Raw genomic sequence first — 24,218 nt, 5'->3', positions numbered from 1 at the left:
TAATGTGAAAACGTAGAACAGGAATGATTGTTTTAAATTTGTCAGATCATAGTCTTCATATCATACCCAACTCACCAGCTTTACTGGCATGGGAAGCTCTGCTGCTTTTCTGTAGCTGCTGACAGTATTGATAGAATTTGAGAATTGGATTCCTTGGCTAGGGCATCCATTTCTTGCTGACTAGATCATTCTGTCCATGGTTGAGATACCACTACCAAGGCAACTGCGACTATTACCAGCTGTCATTTATTTATTCAAGCAAGTGCTGTCCCAGCTAATCCCCACAAAACATTCTATGAAGTAAGCATCCCTGACTCTTGTTATAGATGAAATCGCTGAGGCTCAATGAGGTTAAGTACTTATGCTACCATAGTACTTTAGGGCTATTCACAACTGTTGCAGCTCTCTTTTTTTCTGGGCATATATGAGTACTCTCTCTTTTCCTGGGTGTATGTGAATACTCTACTTCCTCACCCACATGAAGTTAGGTGTGACCACAGGACTTGCTTTGGCCAATGGAACATAAGCAGAAGTGATGGGTATCATTCCCAGGGAAAGGTTTTAAGAGCCAGTACGTATTTTACTAGTTTCTTTTCTCTCAAACCAGCAGTGTGTCTAGTGAGAGCTGCTCCATGCATTTAGGTCCTGGCCTAAGGACAGAGATGTAGAACCAAAACCCAAGCAAATCCATGTGGACATTATTATCATGAGAGAGAAATAAATCACCGTTGTTTTAAGCCATGAGAATCTGAGGTTGTTCTTTTGCTATAACCTTGCCTGTCTGTTGGGGAATGTTTGAGGTCACACAATAAGTGAAGGACCAGGGTTTGAACTCAGGTGTGTAGACTCCAGATGACATGGTTCCTTTTTATTTCCCTCTCTGCTTCTCATTCTTTCTGCCCTCAGGTCTCACTGCTTTTAGCCACAGATAGTGCTGTTGTCTGCTAACGAGAGGTGTGAACACTGATGACTTGGCTTTGTTCTTTCAAATCAGAAAATGAAATTCCTGGTGATTCTCAATGAGAGGCAACAAGTCAGCATTCAGAAGTGTAATTTTCTGGAATGATTCTATTTTCTAAGGCCGATTCTTATCGACTCCAGGAAGCAGCTGGATCACACAGACTATTATGGGCCATGATCAGCTTTTGCTTCAGAAAGAGCCATACAGTATGATGGGTTCTGCAAGTAGTAACCATGGTTACAAATCAAAGAACAGTCTCATTAGGTGCATGTAGTGGAGAGACTAATGTCAGCATCCTTTTGAGGAGGAAGAACAGGATAAATTTAATTATAATGACAAAATTTTCCCTCAATAAAAGTCTTTTAAAAATCAGTTCTTGTAGCATATTCTTTTTAGGAACTGCTGTAGATGTCACGGGTGAATCATTTCCCCGGTTTCCAAAGGACATCTTTGAATAATTTTTGTCTGTGTTTCTAGGTAAGTGCCTAGCGCCTGTATGAAAGTGGCATATCCTTTTAACCAGCTAGGGACTTAGGCTGTGTAGGTTGTTATTATAATTTGTAATAATTTCAGTGATAGCTGTAACTATTGTCTTTGTAAGAATGATTATTATTACCTTGGATTGGAAGTATCCCTTCCCCTATAGTGGTGATAATTTTATTATATGAAGTCGCAGTGATAGAGTTTTGGGCTGTTACATTAATTTATTCAAATCATCAATTCATTCATTCACTTAATTTTTTTTTTTTTTTTTTTTTTTTTTTTTTGCGGTACGTGGGCCTCTCACTGTTATGGCCTCTCCCGTTGCAGAGCACAGTTTCCGGAAGCGCAGGCTCAGCGGCCATGGCTCACGGGCCCAGCCGCTCCGTGGCACGTGGGATCTTCCCAGACCAGGGCACGAACCCATGTCCCTTGCATCGGCAGGCGGACTCTCAACCACTGCGCCACCAGGGAAGCCCCACTTAAATATTTTTAAGTACCACTCTTTGGCCAGTGCTTAGCTAGTCCTGGTAAAATACAGTGAACAAGGCAGACACCTACTTCAGAGACCTCCTAAGTAGACCTGCTTTTACCAAAGGGAGAGTGAGGTTGGTGATAAGCTGGTTCTCTTGAACAGAGTGGGAAATGCTTGTAGAGAAGGGTGGGTCACATCTGAAGGCAGAGACTGAGAACCTAGAAACCATCTGGGATGTGATTAGATAGTGAGGGATGTGCCTCGGCCATCTGAGTGTGGATGAGTGGAATCAGAGAAAGGCAACGTAGTTGGTTCATGAGAGTGGGCTTAATATAAACACACAGAGGAAAGTAGAGTTTGCTCTGCTGCTTCAAAGAATAATCAGGCCCTATGGGTGAATATTTTAGGGAATAAGATACTGACTTGGACTCCTAATGTTTTAGATGAGGATTTGAGTGTAATTTTCATTTTCGTGACTCAAAGATTTATGAATTTCAATGATTTTTCAAAGAATCAGTGACTTGATCCAGGTTCAGGCCCTGTTGGCAAGGATAGAGTCCTGTTCCTCTTGTATGAGGATGCAGGGTTTTCTCATCAAGGGACCTTTGTTTACTAGCTTCTTGGGAGGGAATGAGGGCTGCAGGGACCAACTCCCCAGTGCTAGAGAATTGTAAAGGGTAAAGCAAGGGCTTCTAAAGCAAGGGCTTCTATTATGAAAATCCGTAGTTAAGTCTGGGAACATATGAGAATGTACATTATTTCTAAGAAGTTCTGTGTATTTAAATGAAAGCCAGCTCTTTCTAAGCATGTATATGCTTTGGTTGGCACTCACTGTCTCTTGGTCCATCCAGATGCTACTGCTTCCCTGGGAAATTGAAGTGGTTTACTGCATGTAAGAATGAGCTTAATTATAATAAAATAGATCGCTTCATTAAGTGGCAAGTTTCCTGTCATCATAAGTATATAAACAGACATTGGGAGACTAGCTATGTCTGTTTGTTATAAGAGAAGAACTGCTTGGGAGAGAAGTTGGTTAGTGCTCTTGGTGTCCTTTAACTCTGTGATTCTCTGAGCCACATCTCTAATAACATAGCCAGCCTTCCAGAATATCTACCCTGTGGGGTGTTTGCACTTATTGTACCCTCTGTATTATCTTCCTGCAAGAGATATGTATAACAGTGAGAAATTTCCAGTAGTACTGTACTGAAGTAATTTCTGAAGCTAACTTTTTGATACTGATTCAGGTTATTACTGATATGAGTTTTTTTCATCCTCTGCTTTTTCCCCTCTTCATCTTGATTCAGCAGAAAGTGGATTTTCTAGAAAGTACCTCTGCCCACTGATTTAAGCAATGTTTAAACAGTATAACTAGACCCAGTGGAGTATTCTTAGAGTCTGTATCATTTTTTGTTATTGTTCAAGTGTTCATATATTTTACCACTGTCTCTTTTCCCATCCAGTTCACCCTCCATTCCACTTCAGGAGGAAATAGAGAAAGGCATATATTGCCCTCAAATCAGAATGATAGGTGCTAGAATGAACTAAGACCACAGTGTTCTCAGAAAACATTCGTGATTACCTAAAGAATTTCCTATCAGCACGATGGAACACACATAAGTAAGTTAGGTACATATTACATAGGTTTCTCAAGTAAATAATTACTAATGACCTCTACACTCAGGGAGACATGTAACACTTTTGCAAGGAGCTCTCTAACTTTGGTTTGCTTGAGGTCACTGCATACCCTCTGTGTGATGAGTAACACCTATGTTTGGGCCTCAATCGTCATTTCTTGAATCAGCTCAGATGATTTTAACCCCCAGCTACGATCTTTTAGGCTGGAAAATTATGAATGATAAGATCCTACCCTGCAATTTGTAGTTCACAGTTTTCTGAGGATCTTGAATTCAGAGGGGATGTATGCATGTGATTATAGGCCAAAAGGAAAGAGAAGAAACTAACATTTATTGAACATCTCTGCAGGACACTTGCTCATGTGTTTCCTTGCTTAATCCTACAGCAATTCTGTAAGCGATTATTATTCTATTTTATAATCTTTTCTTGCTCTACCTTTGTCTTCTTTCCATGATATTATGCTGACATAGGTTATCTCTTGGGTTCCTTTTATATTTTTCCTTATGGACCCATTAGGTTCATCTGAGAGAGGGTGAGGTGTGAGTTACCACCACATACACCCCACCCACCAGTCAGAAAAATCATGGCCGCGGCAGTTGGTGTCATGCAAATCTGTGTCATGGAGTTACAGACTCTCACCCTTGGGATTTCTTAGAACAAGATGACTAGATGAGATTTAGGAGTGAGACACTGTCAACTCAGAACTGTAGACGTTCAGTTCAACTTGAGGTTTCCAATAAGAAGGAAATCCTGGGCCCATCTTAGTTCTGACCAGAATTCCCCAGAGTAACCCTACGATTACTTGAGGCCCCATCATTTGAAACCTAGATGTCACTTTGGCTGAATTGCATAATAAACCTCTCCAAGGCAGAGAAAGTGAGTATATGAGCCAGTGCACACTGGGAAAGGTGATATACCTGTTACTGGTCCAAGCTAGTACTGTGTGGTGCACGACAGACCAATAAATCGAGAGACAAGGCATTGGGGCAAGGAATAGCAACTTTATTCAGAAATCCAGCAGACCAAGAAGATGGCAGACTAGTGTTCCAAAGAACCATCTTACCCGAATTAGAATTCAGGCTTCTTTTATATTAAAAGGGGAGAGGGGGATGACTGGTTTTTGCAGACCTCTTGGTGCTGGCCAGACCCTGGAGCGGGTGTGATCATCTTTTGTTCTTACAGCCGCCCATATAGGGTCTGGTTACTGTCCGTGAAAACCTTCAACAAGACAAATGTTATTTTCTGTTCTGCAACTTATTACCTCTATATGAATGAAAAGTGTTATGCTTTTGAAGGTCCAGCCTGGGAGGCAGAGGCTTGACATTGCTGTTATGTATATTTCAGGCTATAGGTAACATTCTTTTACTGTTTGACTAGACAAAAGTGCAGACCCAGCATGACTAAGCACAAGCAACAGAGCACAAAGGTTAGAGCTAAAGCAATAGATCCAGTATGGAGTCAGTTTTGTTCTTCTGTTACACACTGTGCCTTTGCTCTTGCTGAGACACTCAAATGTGTAGAGTGTTCAGGGCCACACTTGTGATAGGGACATGATGGGCCCCAAAGGTCCTTGTTCCCTTCTTTCCTAGAGGCTGTCCTCTGAGTTGTGGGTGACCTGTGACCACCGATTGCCCAATGTGTATCAGCTAACTGGATGTGCATCAGCAAGGCCATGAGGAGTTACCGCACCAGGAAGCTAATTGAATGGCTTTTCTCCAGGTCACATTTTGTGAGTGTAAATCAGGAGTAGTTAGGAGGGGCTGCATTTGTAGCTGGAGGCCCAGAGAATGTGTCTATTACTCTTTTAAAGTTTTATATCTGTATCTATGTCTATATATAATGCTAATAAACTATATCTGTATCAACATTGATAGCAACATTCACATCTATATATTTATTTGGCTGCAGAGGCAGGACTACGTTAAATAGCTTGCTTTTCTGCACATACTATTTTTTCCCCTGCATAGACTTTTTGATATAAGGGTTTTTGTTGACTAAAGCTATTGAAATGAATCTTTGATAATCACACAGAGCCTTCAGGAAGATTTTCCTTGCCATCATTAAAAAAAAAAATAGTGTAAATATTATTTCATGGAGCATGTTAAAACTACTCAAAAATTGATTTTAAACTCTTAAAAAAATCTTGATCTCCATGTTTATATTAAAAATTTGATTTAATGAAAATTCCCAAGGTTGTCTACTAGTCAGTAATGTTTCAACTTAATCTCAGGTACTTCAAAATAATAAAAGTAGATTTAATTAACATTATCCTATGATAAATAGACATATGTATTATGTTTTTTACTAAAGTGCTGCGTGCAAATGATTATGAAATTGAAGAGCACAGAGGACTTCTAATGAAAAAGAAACTCCTTTGCTTCATCTTCCTTGTTCCCAGACCTGCCCTTGTAGCAGTCACCTTTAACCCTTTAAGTTGTTTCTGTTCTTTTCTTTTAGTTTTGTCATGGTTATCTTCATATAATTGGTTTATTTTGCTTTTTCTGATTTATCAGTCTTAGATGTTTCCTATTAATTTTTTCTTTGCTAGAAAAGATTTTACTTATTTTCTACAAACGTTTTTCCTTCCTCCAAATACATTTGTGTCATTATTCTTAGTTCCATTATTAATTACATTTGCAATTTTAGGTAATAGATCTAAGTTTTCTTTCTTTTTGTAGCAAGTATGGACAGAATCTTTTGACTTCTTACCTTGTCAGAAAAGGATATTGGCTTCCCTACCCTTCCTTGGCCCTCTCCTCACCAATTTTACTTTCAGATTTCTGTCACTGGTACTTCTATTTATTGTAAATATTGGTTAGATTTACATCCTTGTTATCTAGAAATACATTCTGTGCTTTATCAGTTGAATCTAAAGTCAGAAATTCATAAATAATATTTATATTATTATGACGATATGAAAATAGTTTAAAGCTGTATCATGGGTTATAATTACATTTTCTGTCTTGTACAGTTCTTTTTTTTTAACCTGGAGTTTTAAATTGCATTTCTTTTTCAAATTACCTATTGTTACTGTATTCCCAAGCTCTTTCAATACCTCAGTGGCACTAATAAACCCTGTAGATACTTCCTTCTCACAGGTCCCTCCCTCCTTGCTGTCTCCTCTCTACCTTACATTACCCTTCTGCTCCATAAGACACCATTGCCCCCAGACCTGCTGCACAGCTGCACTTCTGGCATTTACTTTCATTGCTCTCCTGAGCTGGAGACCATGTATCTCTTTTTCTTAGTTTATTTTTTCATTTTTCCAAATTGCATTTCAAGTGACTTTGTATGAAAGGACATATAAAGGTTGACATTTTTTAGGGTTGTTTTTTTTTTGGCCGAAAGTTTCCTTATTGTTTTTTTCACACTTGATTGATAGTTTGGATGAGTATAGTAATGTAGGTTGAAAATAACTTTTCTTCCAGAACTTTGAAAGCGTAATTCCATTCTCTTATTCTGTTTTGTGTTGATTAAGAGAATTCCAAAGTGCAATTCTTATTGCTTTTCTCTCTAGATAGGAAATTTTAGGGTAGTCTCTTCGTTCCTGGTGTTGTGAAGTGATGCAATGATTCATTTACATACAGGGCTGGATTTTGTATGTGGTTTGTTTTGTTTATTTTTCCCTAGGCAGTCTTGTGATTTGAAGAAATATGTCCTTTATTTACTTGTAGGATATTCTGTTTAATAATATTCTGTTTTTCATTTTCCTTCTTCTGGCTTAGTAGAACTCTTAATAGCCCTCCTAATTGGCCTTCTGGATTGATCCTCCGTACCTCTGATCTTTTATCTCATATTTTTTGGATCTTTTCCCCCTCGACCATTACTTCTTTGGAAGATTTGCTTGATTTTATTTTCTAACCCATGTATATATACATATGTTGCAATCATATATAGTCTTTAAAAGTATAACTCTAAAGCATTTTCCTTGTTCTGTTTTTCTTAACATCCTATCCATGTTTTATGGGTATAATATCTTCTCAAATCTCACAAACCAGTAAGAATTTTTATTTAAATGTTCTAAATTGTAATCCTTTTACTGAAGTTGTGGTGTTTTGGTTTTGTGTGGGTGTGTGTGTTTTAGTCTTGGGCTTCCTCTCTTAAACGTCTGATGATTCTCAATTGTCCATTTGTATTTAAGTAAGAGGATTTGTTTTAGAGTGAGCGGGAAATGTCATCCTGAGGTGTCCCCTAAATTCTAGAATTCAGAAGACTTTGCTGTGAGGTGCAAACTCCTGCACTGATTGCCCGGTCTTTTCTGAATCTCTCTGCAGCAGAGAGCCCTGTGGTGCCTCAGCTGCGGGGTGTGCTGCCCACTGGGGTCGTAGTAAACTTTTGGCATATTGACTTTCCAAGAACTCATCCCTTTCCGCCTGCATCTTACTTGGGCCTCCATTGTACTTAGTCTCTTCCAGTGTGGCACTTCTTCAGGGTTTTGCATGGAAGACCCCTTTTTTGACTCCATGCCTTTCTGTGTGTATTTTACACTGCCATTTCTGTATAGTGCAAATAGTATCAGGGTCTAATACTCTTATCTGTTCTTTTTCTTCTAGAAAGTTTTTGAAGTCTCTTGTCTCTGTTGTTCTTCTACCAGTTCTTTTAATTGATATGGTTTTATACTTTTTGGTTTTCACTACTTTTTAACCTATTATTTTAAAAGTATCTAGGAAGGGAGAGGGATAAACTCATTTGCCAAGTTATATACTTAGTTGAACTGGTAGCCTTCTTAAATTGTTTTAAATTTAGACACTTCATCAATTCAGAGAATTTCTCCATTAATCTGACTTAGTGAACTTTTACTATATTTTGGATCAGGTATTAACATATAGATTCAAGAGAATAGGCCCAAATTAGGAAATCAGACACTGGTACCTGTGCTTGGAATGATGCGGCTGTGGGGACCTATTGAGATTCCTCAACTTGGCCTAAGGACATTTAGTAAAATCACTTTGGTTCAATGCCTTTTTGGAATGAAGGCAGTGAGATGTTTGTTTCGTTCTGTCATAATCTTCCATCAGTCTTTCTCACTTACCCTTTTACTGACTAGCATAGTCTTGCGATGGCATTGTTCTTTTCTTTTTCTATTTTCATGAGATAAGGTCACAAATTATTTTATATACTTCCACCTATATTCTTTAGACAGAATAACTTTTGGTTCATAGTATTATATTGTGCGTGTGTGCGTGCACACATGCACAGGTGACACACGAAGAGTTACAAATACTGTATGTGATCACAAGGACCACAGATTCCCTGAAGTCCTTTATGGGGACTTTCCTATTTTAATAAATTTTCTAGTCCTTGTTTGTTTCTGAACTTTTTTCCTCAGCTGAGTAGAGATTTTTAAAATGTTATGTGTATGTGTATGTGTGTGTTGTGTGTGCACAGAAAGGGAATGAAGTGCCTTTAAAAAATTAAACTCCTATTTTAGATCATAATAAAAATTAAATATCATGTGCAATATTATTAGAATGGGAGTCACTAGGGTTAGAGCATTTTGCTTTTGCTGGTTGAAATTTGAAAAGACTTATAAGAGATGAATGTTGCGTATTTGACATTGAGATGTCTAAGACCTAACATTGAATCTTGGGAAAAGTCCACAGAGTAGTTCAGAAAATTCAAAAACAGGAGAGAATAGGATCAAGGAAGTTGAGGATGGGTAGATTACAAAGGGCCATGTGGACAGCAGAGGTCTCAAAATAATAGAGAATGGTCTTTAAGAAAGAGAATAGTCTTTGTGTTTGCTCTGCTCTGGTCTGGCCTCTGCACACTTCCAGCTCTCTCTATAAGGATGTCTTCTCCATCATCCTTACCCCGTATATTAGGGATGACTTCAGCTTTTGATTAGAGCTTGACCCAACTACTTTGATAGTTATCTGGATCTTTTGATGTATTCTTCCTTTCTCCAAATTTGCTTTACTTTCCAAGCTGATCACTTTCTTTGAGTTATTTCTGTTCCCCCAGACTTTTCTTTTCCCAAGCTTCTCCTTTCCTTTCAGTGAGGTCCTGACACCTTCTCGTATTTCTCCTCTCATTCTCATCTGATTCTTCTTGCACACGGGGCTTCCTATTCTCCCTTTCATTGCTTCTTACCTCTGTTCCCACTGCTGACTGACTGACAGGCTGTTAGCCAGTTTGGCAGGGCCTTTCCATTCTGTTAGTTCTGGGCCAGCTACAGACTTCTTCCTTATTTACTCTAAGGCTTTCCAAGTCTAAAGTTTCTTGGAGTGTGCACACAGCATCTCCCTCCATAGCAAATAGAGTTTGAACAGTAGTGTTTATAGTAGTAACTCCAAATGGAAGTAAAATGATACCCAGTTGCTATTATTCATTCATTCACAAATATTTATTAAGTGCCACTAGTGCCAAGCTCTGAGGCTATAACTGTGAGCAACACAAACCAAGGGCCTTGGCTCTGGACTCTTGGAGTTTATATTATATTAAATTATGAACAAACAAACAATAGAAAGCCTCTAAATAAAACAAAATAATTAAAAATTGTACAAGCAAAAATATCCAAACTGATTTTCTGTTAGTTATGAAGTTCTTTCAAAGAGCTCTTTCTGGTAATATTTTAAACTTTCCTTAGTCTAATACTTATATATATATATATGTGTGTATATATATATATATATATATATATATTTTTTTTTTTTTTTTTTTTTTTTTTTTTGCGGTATGCAGGCCTCTCACTGCTGTGGCCTCTCCTGTTGCGGAGCACAGGCTCTGGACGCACAGGCTCAGCGGCCACGGCTCACGGGCCCAGCCGCTCCGCGGCATGTGGGATCCTCCCAGACTGGGGCACGAACCTGTGTCCCCTGCATCGGCAGGCGGACTCTCAACCACTGCACCACCAGGGAAGCCCCCTAATATTTATATTTTAAATATTTCTGTATTTTATTTAGAGGTGGGCAATGACACTGGGTTGGAGGTCTTGATGACATGCTTATTTTAAAATTATTTTTGGTGGGGACAGCTCTTGATGGTCTGTTGCTATGGAAGACTAGAAAACTGATCTGACAAAACGCAAGCTTATCCCAGCCATTCCTTCTAGACTTTCTCAGTCAAACTCATTGTGAGTATCCCAAGTGATTTATTCTCCTTGTCGCATTATATTCCTGCTTTTCGTGGTTGAAATTGGAAGAAATTGCAGTTGGAGTACTTTGAAAGGTAGAAAACTAATATGGAAATAATGGAGAATTGGCTGTATCTACATTGTGGAATTTTACAGACACCTTGGCTATGACTATGAATTAGGACATTCAGAAGCATGTGGCATTATTGCTTTTATAATTACTTTGCTATTGCTTTTAGCACCCTTTCTTCTTTGTCACAGAGCTGTGGTTTGGGGCTACTATTTAATCACTCTGGCAGGCAGATTAGCTGAGTTCAATCTTTTTCTCCTTTTCTTTATGAAAATGAAAAAGTAAAGATATGCAAACTCCATCTTTGGGAACAGCTAAATTGGAAACCAAGAACATTTCTGCCTTAAACATCCTTGGTGGTTTTATATTGCATGTAATTGGCATGGAAATAGAATATATTCTTTGTGGTTATACATTATATTTTCTCTTCATTAGAAATGATGATGTTTGTATGTTTATTTATGTAAATAACATAGAGAGACCCCCCCCCCCCCCCCCGCCCAGAGGTAGTGGGATTGGTATTATGAGATACAGATTGAAATTACAGTTTTACCACTTGCTGTGTGATCATGAACTTAACCTCCTTGAAGTTCATTTTATGTATAAAGTGGTAATAATAATACTAATCTCAAAGTGTTTATGTGAGGATTAAGTAAGATAATGTAAGTTAACGTACTTATACTCAAAAAGATGAGTTGACCCTTAATCTTAGGTATACACATTTTCTAGTAGATTTGTTATGTCAACAAAGGGGGAAAAGAGTATCAGTGAGTCAGCGGGGGTACAGAGAATATATTGTATAGGCTCATTATAAGGGTATGAGATGGGGGGTCAGTTTATGTGCATTGCATGGCATACATGTTTATATTTTTACCCAATACGTACACATACAAGTATCATCACCTTTCTATGCTGTACATTCTCCTTACTCCTTTTTATTGTATATAATAGATACAATTGCAAAGGACTTTATGAATTGCTACACGTGTGCTAAAGAATAGCAATGATTTTCAAACTTAGTACAGAATGCAATTAATGTTTATAGAAGACAGTACGTACCTGCCAAGTGGGTACTTTGAAAATGAAATTGTTTTTGATTGTGTGAAACTGCTTGAAAATGTACTTCTCAAAACCTTTCTTTTTCTTATGGCCCAAATACACTGATATAGAAATTAATTATGATTATACACTCGAGGCTGGTTCTTCTTCTTTTTCTTTTTTTTATAAGAATAAAATTTAAAGAAACAAAGTTTTGAGATTGGTTCAGAATGGTGGAATAGAAGGACGTGCTCTCATTCCCTCTTGTGAGAGCACTGGAATCACAACTAACTGCTGAACAATCATCGACAGGAAGACACTGGAACTCCCCAAAAAAGATACTCCACATCCAGAGACAAAGGAGAAGCCACAATGAGACAGTAGGAGGGGTACAATCACAATAAAATCAAATCCCATAACTGCTGGGTGGGTGACTCACAAACTGGAGAACACTTATACCACAGAAGTCCACCCACTGGAGTGAAGGTTCTGAGCCCCACGTCAGGCTTCCCAACCTGGGGGTCCAGCAACAGGAGGAGGAATTCCCAGAGAATCAGACTTTGAAGGCTAGCGGGATTTGATTGCAAGACTTTGACAGGACAGGGGAAACAGAGACTCCACTCTTGGAAGGCACACACAAAGTAGTGTGCACATCAGGACCAAGGGGAAGGAGCAGTGACCCCATGGGAGACTGAACAAGACGTACCTGCTAGTGTTGGAGGGTTTCCTGCAGAGGCGAGGGTGTGGCTGTGTCTCACTGTGAGAACAAGGACATTGGCAGTAGAAGTTCTGGGAAGTACTCCTTGGTGTGAGCCCTCCCAAAATCCACCATTAGCCCCACCAAAGAGCTCAGGCAGGCTCCAGTGTTGGGTCACTTCAGGCCAAACAACCAACAGGGAGGGAACCCAGCCCCACCCATCAGCAGACAAGCAGATTAAAGTTTTACTGAGCTCTGCTCACCAGAGCAACACCCAGCTCTACCCACCACCAGTCCCTCCCATCAGGAAACTTGCACAAGCCTCTTCCATAGACTCATCCACCAGAGGGCAGACAGCAGAAGCAAGAAGAACAGCAATCCTGCAGCCTGTGGAACAAAAACCACATTCACAGAAAGATAGACAAGATGAAAAGGCAGACGGCTATGTACCAGATGAAGGAAGAAGATAAAACCCCCAGAAAAACAAATAAATGAAGTGGAGATAGGAAACCTTCCAGAAAAAGAATTCAGAATAATGATAGTGAAGATGATCCTGAACCTCGGAAAAAGAATGGAAGCAAAGACTGAGAAGATGCAAGAAATGTTTAAGAAAGACCTAGAAGAATTAAAGAACAAACAAACAGAGATGAACAATACAATAACTTAAATGAAAACTACACTAGAAGGAATCAGTAGCAGAATAGCTGAGGCAGAAGAACTGGTAAGTGACCTTGAAGACAGAATGGAATTCACTGCTGTGGAACAGAATAAAGAAAAAAGAATGAAAAGAAATGAAGACAGCCTAAGAGACCTCTGGGACAACATTGAACGCAACAACATTTGCATTATAGGGGTCGCAGAAGGAGGAGAGAGAGAGAAAGGACCCGAGAAAATATCTGAAGAGATTACAGTTGAAGACTTCTGTAACATGGGAAAGGAAATAGCCACCCAAGTCCAGGAAGCACAGAGAGTCCCATACAGGATAAACCCAAGGAGAAACACACCAAGATACATAGTAACCAAATTGGCAAAAATCGAAGACAAAGAAAAATTATTGAAAGCAGCAAGGGAAAAATGACTAATAACATACAAATGACCTCTCATAAGGTTAACAGCGGATTTCTCAGCAGAAACTCTGCAAGCCAGAAGGGAGTGGCATGACATGTTTAAAGTGATGAAAGGGAAGAACCTACAACCAAGATTACTCTACCTAGCAAGGATCTCATTCAGATTTGGTGGAGAAATCAAAAGCTTTACAGACAAGCAAAGGCTAAGAGAATTCAGCACCACCAAAACAGCTCTACAACAAATGCTAAAGAAACTTCTCTAAGTGGAATACACAAGAGAAGAAAAGGACCTACAAAAAAACCCCCAAAACAATTAAGAAAATGGTAATCAGAACATACATATCGATAATTACCTTAAATGTGAATGGATTAAATGCTCCAACCAAAAGACACAGGCTTGCTAAATGGATACAAAACAGGACCCATATATATGCTGTCTACAAGAGACCCACTTCAGACCTAGGGACACATACAGACTGAAAGTGAGGGCATGGAAAAAGATATTCCATGCAAATGGAAATCAAAAGGAAGCTGGAGTAGCAATACTCATATCAGATAAAATAGACTTTAAAATAAAGAATGTTACAAGAGACAAGGAAGGACACTACATAATGATCAAGGGATAAATCCAGGAAGAAGATATAACAATTATAAAGATATATGCACCCAACATAGGAGCACCTCAATACATAAGGCAACTGCTAACAGCTCTAAAAGAGGAAGTCAACAGTAATGCAATAATAGTGGGGGACTTTAACAGCTCACTTACACCAATGGACAGATCATCCAAACAGAAAATTAATAAGGAAACACAAGCTTTAAATGACACAATAGACCAGAGAGATTTAATTAATATTTATAGGACATTCCATCCCAAAGCAGAAGATTACACTTTCTTCTCAAGTGTGCATGGAACATTCTCCAGGATAGACCACATCTTGGGCCACAAATCAAGCCTCAGTAAATTTAAGAAAATGGAAATTATATCAAGCATCTTTTCTGAACACAATGCTATGAGGTTAGAAATCAGTTACAAGGAAAAAAACCTAAAAAACACAAACACAGGGAGGCTAAACAATACGTTATTAAATAACCAAGAGATCACTGAAGAAATCAAAGAGGAAATAAAAAAATACCTAGAGACAAATGACAATGAAAACTCGATGATCCAAAACCTGTGGGATGCAGCAAAAGCAGTTCTAAGAGGGAAGTTCAAAGAAAATAGGAGCAAAGATCAGTAAAACTAAAATCTGGTTCTTTGAGAAGATAAGCAAAATTGATAAACCGTTAGCCAGCCTCATCAAGAAAAAGAGGGATAGGACTCAAATCAATGAAAAAGGAGAAGTTACAACAGACACCGCAGAAATACCAAGCATCCTAAGAGACTACTACAAGCAACTCTATACCAATAAAATGGACAACCTGAAAGAAATGGGAAAATTCTTAGAAAGGTATAACCTTCCAAGACTGAACCAGGAAGAAAGAGAAAATATGAAAAGACCAATCACAAGTACTGAAATTGAAACTGTGATTAAAAATCTTCCAACAAACAAACGTCCAGGACCAGATGGCTTCACAGGTGAATTCTATCAAACATTTAGAGAAGAGCTAACACCCATCCTTCTCAAACTCTTCCAAAAAATTGCAGAGGAAGGAACACTCCCAAACTCATTCTTTGTGGCCACCATCACCCTGATACCAAAACCAGACAAAGATACTACAAAAAAAGCAAATTACAAACCAATATCACTTATGAATATAGATGCAAAAGTCCTCTACAAAATACTAGCAAACAGAATCCAACAGCACATTAAAAGGATCATACACCATGATCAAGTGGGATTTATCCCAGGGATGCAGGGATTCTTCAGTATATGCAAATCAGTTAATGTGATACATCATATTAACAAATTGAAGAATAAAAACCATATGATCATCTCAATAGATACAGAAAAAGCTTTTGACAAAACTCAGTACCCATTCATGATAAGAACTTTCCAGAAAGTGGGCATAGGGGGAACCTACCTCAACATAATAAAGGCCATATACGACAAACCCACAACAAACATCATTCTCAATGGTGAAAAACTGAAAGCATTTCCTCTAAGATCAGGAACAAGACAAGGATGTCCACTCTCACCACTCTTATTCAACATAGTTTTGGAAGTCCTAGCCACGGCAATCAGAGAAGAAAAAGAAATAAAAGGAATACAAATTGGAAAAGAAGTAAAACTGTCACTGTTTGCAGATGACATGATACTATTCATAGAGAATCCTAAAGATGGATTCTTTAGAGCTAATCTACTAGAAAACTACTAGAGCTAATCAATGAATTTGCTAAAGTAGCAGGATACAAAATTAATGCACAGAATTCTCTTGCATTCCTATACACTAATGATGAAAAATCTGAAAGAGAAATTAAGGAAACACTCCCATTTACCAATGCAACAAAAAGAATAACATACCTAGGAATAAACCTATCTAGGGAGACAAAAGACCTGTATGCAGAAAACTATAAGACACTAATGAAAGAAATTAAAGATGATACAAACAGTTGGAGAGATATACAATGTTCTTGGATTGGAAGAATCAATATTGTGAAAATGACTCTACTACCCAAAGCAATCTACAGATTCCCTGCAATCCCTATCAAATTACCAGTGGCATTTTTTACAGAACTAGAATAAAAAATCTTAAAATTTGTGTGGAGACACAAAAGACCCCGAATAGCCAAAGCAGTCGTGAGGGAAAAGAACGGAGCTGGAGGAATCAGACTCCCTGACTTCAGGCTATACTACAAAGCTACAGTAATCAAGACAATATGGTACTGGCACAAAAACAAATATAGATCAGTGGCACAGGATAGAAAGCCCAGAGATAAACCCATGCACCTATGATGAACTAATCTATGACAAAGGAGGCAAGGATATACAATGGAGAAAAGACGGTGTCTTCAATAAGTGGTGCTGTGAAAACTGGACAGCTCCATGTAAAAGAATGAAATTAGAACACTCCCTAACACCATACACAAAAATAAACTCAAAATGATTAAAGACCTAAATGTAAGACCAGACACTATATAACTCTTAGAGGAAAACAGAGGAAGAACACTGTTTGACATAAATCACAGCAAGATCTTTTTGGATCCACCTCCTAGAGTAATGGAAATAAAAAGAAAAATAAACAAATGGGACCTAATGAAACTTAAAAGCTTTTGCACAGCAAAGGAAACAAGACAAAAAGACAACCCTCAGAATGGGAGAAAATATTTACAAATGAATCAAGGGACAAAGGATTAATCTCCAAAATATATAAACAGCTCCTGCAGCTCAATATTAAAAAAACAAACAATCCGATCCAAAAATGGGCAGAAGACCTAAATAGACATTTCTCCAAAGAATACATACAGATGGCGAGGAAGCCCATGAAAAGCTGCTCAACATCACTAATTATTAGAGAAATGCAAATCAAAACTACAATGAAGTATCACCTCATACCAGTTAGAATGGGCATCATCAGAAAATCTACAAACAAGTGCTGGAGAGGGTGTGGAGAAAAGGGAACCCTCTTGCACTGTTGGTGGGAATGTAAATTGATACAGCCACTATGGAGAACAGTATGGAGGTTCCTTAAAAATCTAAAAATAGAATTACCATATGATTCAGCAGTCCCACTACTGGGCATGTACCCAGAGAAAACCGTAATTCAAAAAGACACATGCACCCAAATATTCATTGCAGCACTATTTACAATAGCCAGGTCATGGAAGCAACCTCAGTGCCCATCGACAAATGAATGGGTAAAGAAGATGTGGTACATATATACAATGGAATATTACTCAGCCATAAAAAGGAATGAAATTGGGTCATTTGTAGAGACATGGATGGATCTAGAGACTGTCATTCAGAGTGAAGTAAATCAGGAAGAGGAAAACAAATATCGTATATTAACGCATATATGTGGAACCTAGAAAAATGATATAGATGAACTGGTTTGCAGGGTAGAAATTGAGACACAGATGTAGAGAACAAGCGTATGGGCACCAAGGGGGGAAAGCCGCGGTGGGGTGGGGTTGGTGGTGTGATGAATTGGGAGATTGGGATTGACATGTATACACTGATGTGTATAAAATGGATGACTAATGAGAACCTGCTGCATAAAAAAATAAATAAAATAAAATTCAACAATAATAAATAAACAAAGTTCCTTTGAACCGAGACCAGTTATGAGATGTTCATTCACCCTGGATATTAGATAGAAAAGGCCTATTAGTGGTAGCTTTGAGTAGGTGAATCATCACTTGCACAATAAGTAGTATGGTTTGGGGTAGGCTTGTATTTCACCTTTTTGTTACAAGGTGACATTTGCCTCTGCTACCCCCACTCACTCAAGATTGCAGTATAATGAGTTCACATCATAGGCCAAAACTCTAGAAAGCACTGACTTATCCTGACAATGTGTCTTGTTGACTGTTAGGTGCAAAATATCCACAGTAGAACATTGTTAGGGTCCTGTTGTGTAAGTTTCCCAGGCTTGCTAAAGTGCCACACGGAAATTTCTGATTCCCAGATATAATCTGGTTTGTAATATCTTGTCCTTGTCTTCTTTGATTTGGGTGATATGTTTCTGGAAAAGTCTGATTAAACAGTGAGTTCTGTTAACAAAGTTATTTATTTGACTGTGTAGGCGAGGATTTAGAGGAAGGGCCATGTATGATCTTTTTGTGTGTGTTTATGTGGCAAGGGTGCTAACTTAATGATTTGCTTGAGATATGATAGTTTGGAGCAGTGGCTTGGAGGAGGACAAGTTTATCAAAGCTACCTCTCTTGCTACATCAAGTTATATGTTTCTTTCAATTCAGTTCTGACCTGGACACAGCCTCCGGTTAAGATAACTGATTTATTTAGAGCAGTGGTTCTCCAACTTTAGCTTGCTTCAAAATCATTTCAAAGGTTTGTTAAAACCCACCTTGCTAGACCCCTTGCCCAGAGTTTGATATAGTTGGTCTGTGGTGAGTTCCAAGAATTTACATTTCTAACACGTGCTCAGGTGATGCTGATACTGCTGGTCTGGGAACCACACTTTGGCCACCACTGATTTAGAACATTGGGAAGCTTTTGTCCCTGGTTCAGGGTGTTGCAGGGTAGGGGTGGAGAGTTTGATAGGGAGGGAGATGGGAAAAGATGCAAGAATGCGGATCATCTTGCTTAAGGTTTACCTAAAAGTGTTGACTTCTGAATTCTTTCAGTGTAGTACAAAGTTAAACATCAGTGAAGCTGTTAATATTACTTTTATTAATGAGAATCAGATAAGGTTGGGAGGAACAATAGATGTGATTGTTTCTTAACCTTGGCCTCCTCTTCCCCATCTGGTTCGTGCAACTTCCTTATCCCTGTGCCTCCCTACTCCCCCATATAGTATGAAAATAGATAGCCATCCTATAACTGTCTTTCAGAAATGAGAGAAATGAGACAGTATATGAGGCTTCTTGGAGAAGTTGTGACATCAGTTAGGATTACCATTATAACAGAAACTTCATTCATTTGGCTTCTACTTATTCATATTTTGCAGCAGTTAGGACAGTGCTTGAGTTGAAATGTACCTTTGTAGTATTTATAAAGAATTTCCAAAGCAAATCAGGGAGTTTAGAATATTGCCCAGGAAATTTAAATTACTTAATGAAAAATTGCTTTCAAATTCATTTCAGTATTGCTGCTTATGTACAGTTGATTTAATAATTAGAAATCAATCTCATCTATTCATTTACATAAGTTGCTTTTAACTTATGATTAAGGATTTGCTAAGACTTCATTGCACTAAGAATATCTAGTTCAGACTTTTATGCAGGTAGAATTTTCACCCATTTAGTCCAAAAGACTAGTTTTATTTTCTAATGTAAAGTATAAAATTGTATGTACTCATCATTTCCTTAGTTTCAAGCCCAGCATTATTTGGAGGCATTCTTGTTTGGGCCTGGTGTCTTGGTGTCTTTTGTATTGAGTGGACACTAGAAACCTAGTACGCGGTTCAGAGAAGAAAATGTGGCTTTCAAAGAGCTTCTTTTAATTTTGCTCATAAAGCAGTTTTTCACATGTTACTTTCCTTTGAAGAATGCCCTGTGCTCAGATTTTCCTAGAATAAAACATCCTACCAGGTAAAGTGTTTAAGAGATCTAGGCCATGCTTACTCAATGAAATGCAGCAGAGTGGAAAATATCCTGTTTTGCCAACTCAAGAAAATTGATCTAGTAGTTAAAGACAAATATATTATTTAAAGTGCTGCTGTTATATAGACATTAAATTATTAGGGGGTAGATTTGAGTCTTTTGCAAAATTATGTGTAGAAGGTTTGGTCTGAAGGAATGGAAATCTGTAATCTAAAGAATTATGTGGAAGTAAATGTGAAGCTGTGTTCGAACCTTGATGCTTGTTTTTCAACCCTTGTCCTCTTGGTGTGAAGACCAGCCTGAGTCAGATCACAGGGGATTAAATGGTGAACCCATTACTCAGCACCCTGCAGGCGGCGGGGGGTGGGGGGGCGGTTAAACACCCTGGCTTTGAAGAATTACTCTTTTGCTTAGTAAGCCTGGAAATTTCAGGTTCACCTGCAGAATGAAAGCTCAGTATTTTGTTGATTAACCAGTCTATTTGAAAATGGTCTATCCCTCTTCTAGATGTCCCTCCTCTCTGTTCTCATATAACCATGTCTGAAGTCACTGGCTGGATTGCCAATGGATTTTACCTACGGCAGCTTTACAGCCGGGGGGGAGCTTGGTTCCCATGGAGTATTCCTGATGAAATCCATCGCTTGACTTTAATAAGAAGTTAGACGTGTTAAGGGGAAGAAGGGATACACTTACTTTAGTCTGGCAAATGGGAATGCAGGAAATAAGGGGAGCTGTGATAACACTGCTTTGAGGCAAAGAATGGGGATTCTGGATCAGATGCCCACTACGGAGAAATATTCTTGATCAAAGTGTTAGGCAGAGAATGGAGTGCAGATGGCTTTTTGGGTTGATCAGAGCAACTGGTGCCCTAGGAAGGACTGCAGAGGCTGGGGGAGAGGAGGTCCAGGCCTTTTTTTCCCCTGGCGCTGGCTCTACTGAGAGGAGGAAAAAGCCCATCTCTATAGGCAATAGAAATAGGTAGATTAGGATGTGTGTAAAGGGCCGTAACAAAAGGCAAACCAAAAACAGGAGTGAGTTTATTTTTATGCTTATTGTTTTACACATTTCTTTGAAAGTGTAACTTATCTTGAAATGGAGCCAGAAGACTTAAAGAAAGTATATGGGATTTTATACATTTTTCATTTAACCATGTTAGTGCTCTAAACTAACTTTTCAACTCTGGAAACCTGTTCAGGAGAATCCTAATGTAGCTTAAACATCATCACCATTCCCATCGTCATCTACTAGTGGTCATGAAATGTACAACCAAACTCTTTGTATTGTTAACAAGAAGTCTTTAATTAGGGTTCACTTCTGTTTTTCCAGGTAGCCCAGCCATGGCCCACAGGAATCTGACTTCTTCCAGTCTGAATGACATCTCTGATAAACCAGAGAAGGACCAGGTAAGCAAAGAATTCTGCTTGTTTGAAATATAAGACTAAATGTATATCTAGAAGATGCTGGGAGAAGATTAGAAATGATGGTCCTCTAACTTAAAATGAACCAACATGTGTAGATTGTTTTGTTTTGTTTTGTTTTTTTCACTTTCTCTGAGGGAAGGGGAAGCAGTGTGTGAAGGGATTTGAAGTCCAGAAGATAAGAGTCTACTCCAGCTCTTATAGATGAATTCACTTGGGCAGTTTAAATCTTGGAGCTACAGTTCTCTTAGCTTTAAAATAGTAATACTAATTCCTACCTCAAGTTTATTGTGATGGTTAAATAAGATGATTTGTGGAAAAAACTGGTTTGGTAAACTGTAAAGGGCTAGGAAATGCTGGCAGTTGTTAACTTTGAGGGGATATTTCAGGCAAAGGTAATGACAGTCTTGTTAGCTGTATGTTTGTCTATTAAAGCATATAGGAAGTAACCTATTTGCAATGAAAAGTAATTAGGTTTTGAATCTCGATTTGCTTTCTTTTAAAAAGAATATGGTAGAAACTGGTCCATTTTCCTAGTTGGGTGGGTATCTGGGCTTGAAACTAGTAGAAAATGGTGAGTGGGTATAATTTTGCACTTTACATTAAAAAATGAAATGAGTTATTTGGACTAATTGGTTGAAAATTCTACCTGAATAAAGAAATCTGAATTATATATTTCTAAGACAATGAAGCCTTGTTTACAACAATGTTCTTCTTTAACTGACAGAGGTTTTTTAGACCTTGGTGAACTCTCAAAAGTGCAGGGAAGGTGAAATTATGTTCTTGTGAAATGGCTTTTGGATTCTTTCTTCCTTCTCCTTCTAAACAACAGCACCCTAGTAGGGCCTTCATTATCTCAGAACAGATTGCTAGAAAAGCCTTGGGAATTAATCCTGTCCCCATTTTCTCCCAATTCAATACACTTTTCATATCATTGCTCTTATATTTCTCCCCTGGATCAAAAGCTTATAATGGCTTATATCAAGTGAAGTTCAGACTATCCGGACTTTTAAGATTCTCTGAAATCTGGTGTAATCTTTCTCATCATAACTTACATGTGTTTCCCAGAAGAGAGACTCTGCTTTGGTTTGGCTTAATTACCTCCACCTCTGCACTGAGATTAATTCTTGACTTTTACAGCTGCCCCCCCCCCCCCACCTTAAATGCTAATATGGCTAGCTCTCCTCTCTACCATTGGCCTACCTCTTGAAATACTGTGGGAGAAGATCATTTATTTATTTATTGCTTCCTGGAGGCAGTTTACATTCACTTTTATTTTTTATTTTATTTTTAAAGAAATGTGTTTTGGGTTTTTTTGGGGTTTTTTTTTGCGTTATGCGAGCCTCTCACTGTTGTGGCCTCTCCCGTTGCGGAGCACAGGCTCCGGACACACAGGCTCAGTGGCCATGACTCACGGGCCCAGCCACTCCACGGCATATGGGATCTTCCCGGACTGGGGCACGAACCCATGTCCGCTGCATCAGCAGGTGGACTCTCAACCACTGCACCACCAGGGAAACCCTTTATTTAATTTATTTTTTTTTAAATAAATTTTTAAATTTTATTTAATTTTGGCTGCATTGGGTCTTCGTTGCTGCGTGTGGGCTTTCTCTAGTCGCGGCGAGTGGGCGCTACTCTTCGTTGTGGTGCGAGGGCTTCTCATTGCAGTGGCTTCTGAGAAGATCATTTAAATATTGGATTCATTGGCAGGCTCATACCAGTAGTGAAAGGGAAACCTCAGTCCACTAGGACTTGTTGAGAATTTTCCTCAAAACTATTTTGTACATTTTGGCTCCATACAGCATTTACCAAACGACATTCTGATCGTGAGATTTGCCAGGGGCTTGGATAAGGCAGAGTCAGGAATATCTGGTTGACACTTTTTCAGGAAGGCTTCTTTTACTGGGGACAGTTCTTGTCAGGAGTTTGTCAATTGCCGCTGGTAAATGCTGAGAGAAATTTCTTACCTTCTTGGGTGTCTTCATATCTGAGCATATGCAGAAGAAATTTGATGACTTATGATGTGTATTACATGAGATTGTGATTCCAGTGTTAGAAGAAATAGGTTAGAACATTATGATTTAGGGTGTTGATTTTGCTATTGATAAATGGAGTATTTATAAATGGAATGGGGTATTTATAAATGGAATATTTCGTGCCATATTAATAAACAAAGGATGCCACAGTCATCAAGGATTGCAGCTCTCCATCGTGAGCCGGTGAGCCCTGAGGAAACTCAGGGCTGAAAAGAACACCTGCCATCTAGCAGCCAACAGACTCCCTAAGGTGAGTCCTGAGGAAACTCAGGATGTGAAAAAACAGGATCCTGGCCCCAGATAGCTGAGGTGCATATCAAAGGAATGATTTCAGTGAGCTCTGACTCTTGCATCTTCCCATATATAGAAAAGTGCTAAATTCCTTAACTTGAGATGTCTGGTTTTCTTTAATTAACAGTAATCTTGTGACGTTCAGACTGCCTGCCCTTTGTCGCAAAACTCTTATATATCCTGGCTCCTCCCCCTGCCTCCTTGGAGCAGTTTCTCAGCGTTATCTGAAACTGCTGTCTCCTGGGCTGCAGTCCTCATTGTGCCCCAGATAAAACTTAACTCGCAACTCTCACATTGTGCATTTTTTAAGTCAACACTATAAAGCCTTTGTGGTCCTTAAAACCAGAATCTCTGATGCCTGTCACCGACATCTCATATTCATCAAGGTTCATGTGAAGATGAAACCAGGAAGATTTGATTCAGGAGGTTTGTTCTTTTTGTTTTCAAAGCCAGAAGATGTAGTTGATGAGTATATCATTACAAGAGCGACTGTCCATCTTCATTTATCTAATACAATAGGCATAGCTCATCCAATGAGCCCTTCATTCCTCCAAAGAGAAAGAAACTCCATTCTTTGCTTCCCACCAAAAAGTTTGAAGAGAAGCTTTGTAATTGACCCATTCATCTCCTCTATAACTAAAGGTAGAGTACAAATTCAAACTAATTATTTCCTGTTTCTATACTTAACAATTTTATTAACTTCAAATACAAAAGCTCCTTGATCATTTTCGGGTGAGAAGAAGAAAATGGGCTTGCTAAGAAGATGAAGCCATGGCAAAAAAAACCCCAAAACACACACACACAATAAA

General features: G+C 38.7%; 1 protein-coding gene across 3 annotated transcripts in view; it reads left to right on the top strand.

Annotated features, from left to right (window-relative positions):
- Window positions 1-24,218, top strand: part of SLC4A4 (solute carrier family 4 member 4) — a 351,925-nt gene that overhangs the window by 179,652 nt on the left and 148,055 nt on the right. For all 3 annotated transcript variants that reach the window (XM_065878162.1, XM_065878165.1, XM_065878163.1), the window contains one exon: window positions 20,991-21,067. In XM_065878162.1, coding sequence (XP_065734234.1) covers window positions 20,991-21,067 — 77 coding nt within the window. The remainder of the gene's footprint in view (window positions 1-20,990; window positions 21,068-24,218) is intronic.

This window comes from Phocoena phocoena, chromosome 5 (genome assembly GCF_963924675.1).
Source record: "Phocoena phocoena chromosome 5, mPhoPho1.1, whole genome shotgun sequence".
Taxonomy (NCBI): domain Eukaryota; kingdom Metazoa; phylum Chordata; class Mammalia; order Artiodactyla; family Phocoenidae; genus Phocoena; species Phocoena phocoena.
Note: the sequence above shows the minus strand (reverse complement) of the source record. Positions and strands in the feature narration are given on the sequence as shown.